Source organism: Acanthisitta chloris, unplaced genomic scaffold (assembly GCF_000695815.1).
Source record: "Acanthisitta chloris isolate BGI_N310 unplaced genomic scaffold, ASM69581v1 scaffold26501, whole genome shotgun sequence".
Lineage (NCBI taxonomy): Eukaryota > Metazoa > Chordata > Aves > Passeriformes > Acanthisittidae > Acanthisitta > Acanthisitta chloris.
Window position 1 is genome coordinate 1 of NW_008658061.1, and position 7413 is coordinate 7413.

General features: G+C 44.0%; 1 protein-coding gene across 1 annotated transcript in view; it reads right to left on the reverse strand.

Moving 5' to 3' along the window:
• Positions 1-821: 821 nt before the first annotated feature.
• Positions 822-7413, reverse strand: part of LOC103811973 (wee1-like protein kinase 2) — a gene marked incomplete at its 3' end in the record, with an annotated part of 8552 nt that continues 1960 nt past the window's right edge. The window contains exons 2-5 of the mRNA XM_009084980.1: positions 5186-5382; positions 4268-4316; positions 1585-1757; positions 822-943 (exon numbers count right to left, since the gene is read on the reverse strand). Of these exons, the coding sequence (XP_009083228.1) occupies positions 822-943; positions 1585-1757; positions 4268-4316; positions 5186-5382 (541 nt within the window). The remainder of the gene's footprint in view (positions 944-1584; positions 1758-4267; positions 4317-5185; positions 5383-7413) is intronic.

The following is a 7413-nucleotide window of genomic DNA, read 5'->3' on the forward strand; positions in this document are numbered from 1 at the left end:
GCTAGCAAATAGCATGCCTCTCTTCTCATCAACCTACTTTCCACTATTTCTCCTTTAGTCTCAGACGTTCATTCATTAGAACACCAGAAATAAATCAATGCTGCAGCAATGATCACTACATTTCATGGTTGCCTCCAGCAGATTTGAAAGCATCACTCCAAAGAGCAATTGCCACTCCTCATGGAGGCCCACGACTGCAGGAGCAGTTGAAAGATGAGCACTACATATTGCCTTCAGCATCTCTGCTAGTCAGAGATGTGTTTTCGAGTGTCTCTCAAACAGTGGTGAGGCCAAAATCCAGTAGGAGTGCACCACCATGCTTTGCAGCACCCCATTTACACTTTGCCTCATTGTTTAGATCCATTCCTGTGCAGCTGTCAACCCCTTTCTTCTAGCCAAGATACAAGGTGCCTTCATCTCAACCATGTAGCCACTCTTCCAATCATTACCCACCTTTGTTAAGAGGAGTTTGTTGCCAAGATACATGGCCCTTAGCTGCTCACGACTCGCTCATATCAGGTGTTACCTAGATAGTTCTAGGCACAGCTCTAAGCATTGGTATAGGGAATACTTTTCCAGGCCAGCCAACACAGCGGAACAGTTTTTAAATCTCATAAATTACAGGGTATTCACTACTTCTAATATATTGACACCATTAGAGTTTCATCTAAATATTATGAGCCCTTACTGGATGACCCGTGAAAGTATAACTCCGGTGCAGTTTGCTTTGTTGCAAGCCAAATCATCCCATATTTGAGTACAAAAAGAGGTAACTGCAGCCAGGCTGAGATCTCAGTCTGTACCACTGTCCCAGCTCTTACCATTGCAGTGTTCATTTTGGATAATCATGTGATCATCCTCCGCCCAGGCTGAGTAGTAGCGCACAACATGGGGGTGGTGTCCAAGGACAGCGTGAGCATAAACCTCGCGCAGTGCCAGCTGCCTAGAGAAGCACACACAGGAAAAGCAGGAGGTGACAGGGTGCCAAGGTTCTGCATGGGACCCTGAGAGAAACCCTGGTTAGCAGCATGGTTTGAGGAAGTCCTAAACACCTCTGCTCTCCCTTTCTCTGGGTTTTGACAAACAGACCGGTTCTCACAAGTGCTGAAGCAAAATCTGCCCTTGCTACACTGAGAAGCTGTCAAAAAAAAGTAATCACTGAGCAAGTCTTTTGTTAAAGAGGCAAAAGCAATGGCAGCTTCAAAGGCTTTGCTTTAGCACACAGGACATCACAAGCTGGTGAATACAGATGTGAGCAGTGCTGATCATACAGCAGGGCAGAGACATACCCCAGATGAACTGCTTGACAGTTATTATTTTAAAGAAACTCTCAAGGAGCCAGGTAAGCAGTCATCTCACTTTGCAATGCACATGACTCTTTCCTTTCTTAGACATTTATCTCCAATAGTTGTACAGAGATATCTTCCCCCACTCTTCCAACTGTTACTTGGAAGTACAACAGCAGCCAGTGTTTGCTCATGCCACCCCTCAGATACCTTTAGATCCACACTCCCTCCTTCCCCATCACACCTCTCAAGAACATGCCCATCATTTCAACTGGCAGTCTCTAGCTAGTACACTCACTCATCCGAGGATCCTGCCAGAGGCCTCGTGGAGCGTTTGATGGCGTAAACACATCCATCAAGGCGTTTGATGCACTTGTAGACAGAGCCAAATTCCCCCACACCAATTTTTTCTATTTCCAGGAACTCCTTCTTGTAGCGGGAAACCATATTGCTCTCTTTCAGAGGGTATCTCTGCAAGGTCATAAAAACAAAGACAAGTATGAGTTGAAAGACTTAATAACATCTGTCATGTTTTTAGAGATGTGTAGTACTTGTTGTCACATAACACTCATGTTGCTTCCTCTCTCATTCTAGATGTTCATCCAGGCACATGTGCAGGTGCACTGCCAATTCTTGAAATGCTACCTTTCACTTAGGCATGTTGTGGAGTTTTTGACCACCTAACAAAGGCCATCCTGGCCTGCTTTGGGGAAGTTGTGAGGCTGTTTTGTTCAGTTGATGTGATAAAATCATGACATGCTAGCCACAGATAAAAATTGCAGCTAAGGAGAATTTTAGTCTAGTTGGCTGTATATGCCTAAGCCACCTTGGGTTACTGTCATCACATCTCTTCCCTTGGTGACCCAGCCCAGTTCCTAGATCCATAGTCGATGGAGGCAGTCAGGCACGAACAGCAGACAACAACAAAACATTGAAGTAACTGGCCTAAAGACAAAACTTAAGAGCTTTTACCAGCTTTGGTAGGTGGAAGTACAGTACCTCTGAACTAGCCAGACCCATGTACTGAACTTGTGTTTAAGCAAGAGCTATTGCTATTTAGAGCTCGGGAGAGAAGCTTGGTGTGTTGGCTTCATGTGGCCACAGCTACACAAGAGCCACTTTACTCTGGCAGCTGAGGCTGCCTGCAGCAAGGCCATCAGTTCAGTCTCTCTTCAGGTTTGAAGCACCAGCTGTTGACTAAAGGCAGATTAGCTGGTGTCTGTATTTGTTTGTATTCCCACTGATTTCTCACCCGGAGACACTTTTCCACAAAGGACTGAAATCTTGCAGAACAGTTGGAACATCATTATTGCTACATTATTGCTAGAGTAATGGCCACTAGGGAAATAGGAACTGCTGGTACTGCTTGCAGAGTGATGCCTACTGGCAGGGGAGATGAGTAAAGAAGACAGGAGCAGTGGAGCATGAAGTGAACAAGAGGGTGGACTGAGTGATTTTTCAAGCAGTGGAGCATGAAGTGAACAACAAGAGGGTGGACTGAGTGATTTTTCTCTATCCTTCTGCATCCCTTACAGGGACAGCAGCTCATGTTACACAGTGCTTTCCAGAGAAATCACTGCTGTGATTGCTGTAGTATATGGCATATACTTAAAGGGTGTAAGAGCTGCTTCTCACAACCAGCAAGATGTGGCTCCTGCCAGACAGCAGCCCTGCACAACAGGTTGCATTTCATAAGGCTGCTGTATTTCACACTCATTTAAAAGACTCAGGGAGTAAAGATACCTCCTAGTACACAATCTTGTATCTCTATTACATAAGCAATGTAATCAGCACTCAAGCAGAGTAATAGTTCAGTAAATTACAAGTTACTTGAGGCTTCCTTTTAATGAGAAAAAATAATAATTGTGGCAGCCCTGGGTGTTGCCTGGTAGCAGATTTGCTCTGCAGGTGTAGTTTTGCCATGGAGACCAGTTTTCCTGCAATACCGGTCTCCTCGCCTAGAGGGTACTGCTATCCTGCCGTAAGCACTAACTGTTTCACAATCCCAAAGAACAATTCCACCTGCTTGCATGAGACGAGATACCTCCTTCAAGGGGCTGCTCAGGAAAATCGAGATTCGTACCGCATCTGAACGCGGATATTTAATTCAGGCTTGGCTTGCTTTCCAGAAGCAGCTGGATGAGTAACTTCCAGATAAAAAAGGGAAGAAGGAAGAAGGCTGTGGACGCTGGTTCCCACACCAGCTGGCCAACTCTGCTATCACACCTGACAGTACATGGGACCTCACACCCTGCCCTGTGCAACCAAGGACAACACACACTGCTGCTGAGGTTTGACAGCAAAGCATCTACAAGGAAATTCCATTTGGAGTTTCCTGTCCTGTAGCTATTTAAGGTATGGTGGGGCCTCCCCTTAGACTCCAAGGCACACAGACACTCCCCAGCAGGACATTTTCCTGCTAAAAAAGAAAGTATGGAATTTGCCACCTTCTTTGAGAAATTTGCCATTGGTACTACTGCAATTGAAACTCTGCCCTCAGTACCTATCTGCAGCTCAGCCTTGGTGGTTTTGCAGTGCAGGTCCATATCTTATTTGCAATACAGGAGTCATATTCCATTCACATCCAAAGATGCTCAGTACACTGAGTCATAGGAATAGCTATACACCTGCTGTTCTGAACCACAAAGGTACAGTCACTATTCATACTAACTCAATACTAATACATTCCCCTCTGAGGAACCCAAATTCTATTTCCTATGAAGGCCTCCTGACCAAAATATTACTTGTCAAAGCTTCAGATCTGCTTTAATACTAGTTTTCTTTAGAGATAGGAATCTTTTCCAAGTTTGTCATCTCAAACAAATGTTAAAAAAACATTCAGCTTGGAATTATTCTGTTACAGGTATTTATCCTCTGTCATGATACCATGATTTATACTCAAATAGCAGAAAAAACTTCAAACATCAAACCCTTACAAGCATCTTATCCACTCTGTGGGTGGAAAATGCACAGACACTCACCTTTTTAGGTAGCTCCTGCTTAATCTGGCTCCCTCCACCAGGATACTTCCTGTAAAAGAGGTTAGAAGAAAGTCTGGTGTATCATTTCAGTGCAGCAATCCAACTGAGATTTGATATTACAACACCTTCCAAAACAACCTCCAGACCTTGCTTCACAGCTTAAAAATGTATTTTATAAAGTGTTAGTACACAACCTTTTAGTTAAGGCGTTAAAGACACCAGTTCAAGGTTAGTAATTCTTTGTTTGCATTTAAAAAGCCTCCACAAAGCAACTTCAGTGCTGCCCACAGGACAGAGTGGCATGACCTAGTGGCATCATTCCCCTGGCCACCTTATTACTGGTGAAGCTACGTGAGAGAGGACCTCACACAACAACCTCCTAGCGAGGGAGAGAACCATCCCACTGGGATTTCAAGGGGAAATAGCCAGCTGAGCATCTGTTGCAGTTGGAGCTATGAAAGCAGCACTGTAGTGCACCGGTGCTTGACTCAGCCTGTGTCTTGGTTAACCCAGACCAGATCCACAACTTGTACAGGTCGGCAATAGCCTGCACCCTTCTTAAAAGGTGCATTACATTCAAACACAGACATCATTTTCCCAGGTTCTGGGTAGGTGCATAACTGAATCCAGTTCCACTCTACCCATGGACAGGACAGAAAGAGGTACAATTTTCTCCTACATCCACAGCACTGAGGTTAGCTATTATCCCCCACTTGCATTTCTGAACAAAGGAAATGATTGATTTTTCTTTATATTTCTGTTACCTTCATATGTCTGCTAATGTTTGCTCTACACCAATGAATAACACAGAAGTGAATGATTCATTGTTAGCAAATAAGTAATGGAGACATTTAGTATCTGGATTTATCTCCTTCACTGTGCCTCCAGTCTGTTAGTTAAGAGTAGCTCACTTACAGCTCTTCTCTGGCCTTCCGCTTGCCATTAGGAAGAAAGAGCATTTGTCGATATGACTCTGGTGTAAAGGGATTAATGTTGACAAGAGACGCTTGGGCAGAGTCATCTGACTCAGCACCAGGAGTAAATCTCAGATGTCTGAAGCCTTTGGATGGGACCTTTGTCCCAGATGAAGGAAAAGCTGTCTTCGATAGCAGGCTCTGTATGGAGAGAAAAATAGAAGCTGCAAATAAACCAGCAAAGTGTTTTTTTTCTGATACTGATGTCAGAATAAAATTTCCTTTCCCCTGTAAATCAAGGAGAACTCAGATCCCTTCTTTGGAACAGCCGAATCATTAAACTCTTATGCTCCTAAGTTTAGTTCCAATGTTTTTAATCTTCCACAAAGCATTTCATTCTCTGTTAAGCCCTTTCAAATTCTATCCCCTGCTCACTTGGGTTAGGCCTGCAGAGCCATTTTGGCAAGCACAGTTCTCAGGAGGAGCCAGCTGCTCCTCTTTGCCACCTACAGAGACAGAGAAATTGCATCATATGTTGCATTAACATGGGAGACCTAGTTCTGTCAGGCGTGGACTGTTGCATCAGTTTGGTCAGGACAGGTTTGTCCAAAGATAAGCTGGAACACCACCCAAGTTCCCTTGTGGTTCCCCAGCAATAAACAGCATTAGTATAGGGGAAGTTGGAAGAAATATTTTTATAAGGCTACTGGCAAAGCAACCAAAACCAATTCTCCTCAAGAATAAAACCAGAGTTTCAGAAATTTAAGTTCAGTACCTCTGGATCTTCTATAGTTCTACAGTTCTATAGTTCAGCTTCCCACAGAAGACTGGCCATTTGGTTTCACCTACTACTCCAAACCCTCAGGCCATGGAAAGCATAGCTTCAGAGAAGCACCCAGGCTTGAGCTGAAAACAAAACTCTGCTGATTTGTCCCTTCAGTAACCATCAGCTTTTCAAAACCTAAGTTTGTTTTTGACTTATTTCAGCTTCAAGAGAGCAATGTAAGGTCTAAAGAGTTTTTAAATGTATTGGTTTCTTCTAGTTTAAAGCTCTTTGAGATCCCAGAACCTTCCCTGTTGAAGATCAAGGTATATTTTTGATCCAACAGTGGTCTTACTCTTATGATCCCAAAGCCACATCTCCACTTGCATCTAGAGTTCCTCCTTTCTCTCACTGAAAGTTTCTGAAGATCTAAAAAACCTAGAGCTACATGCAGTATCCTGTATCCATCTAACTGATGCTGCACTCAGCTATTTCTGAAACGTTCCTTTATTCCTGTATTGTACTTGGAAGTTTGGCTAGTGGTTTACTATGCCCCTGAAGATGCTTCTTTATCACTTTCTCAGGCTCTGACCAGCATCTCCTCGTTTCTGGATGGACAAATTCTGCACATGGATGTATTAAAAGCAGTATATGTCCAACCCAAGTTACTCAGCAGCCTAGAAGCTCTCTAGGATTGTGGCTATGTTCCCATCTAGCCACAAGCCAAGAAAGGGGTCTAAAATACCATTCCAGACTGCTGTTTTGTGCACAATGCAGTTCTCATCTGCTCTACAGAGGCTTTATCTTGCAGTCAAGCTAACTCATCTCCCTGTAACATCATCCGAGAGTAGCTGCTGCCATTCAGTGTAGGGCAGCTACTGTAACCAGCTCTAGTAATTTGTTCCAGGATTGGGTAAGCCCACAAAATACCATCACCTGCCTCCTGCCATGCATCCCAGCTGGGGCTCCAGTGCTCATCTGTCTGTAGTTAGATGTGGCTCTGCTCTCTTAACCTTTCTACTGCCTTCAAATATTCCAAAAATCAATGCTCCCAGCCTTGTTTATAAGCAGATTTAGGCCCTTTAGAGCCCACCTTTTGCAGCATGCTAGGCAATCACAATCTTTCTTCCAGAAGAAAACAAAGGAAAAGAAATTGTTCATTTAGTGCAACTGCTGCTTATGGGCTACAAGGTGATAAACCACAGGCAGCACATCTTGAGGCAGCCAACCAACACATTACCTACATCAGAGCACACACTGAAAGCACCCTCCACTACCAGCAGCCCATCTGGTCTGGAAAAGATTCAAGACCTCTGTCATGGTTTAACCCCAGTCAGCAACTAAGCCCCTTGCTTGTGAGCCCTTTGCTCACAAACCCACCCCTTCCCACAGTGGGATGGGGAGGAGAAATGGGGAAAAAAGGTAGAACCCATGGGCTGAGATAAGAACAATTTAATAATTAAAATAAA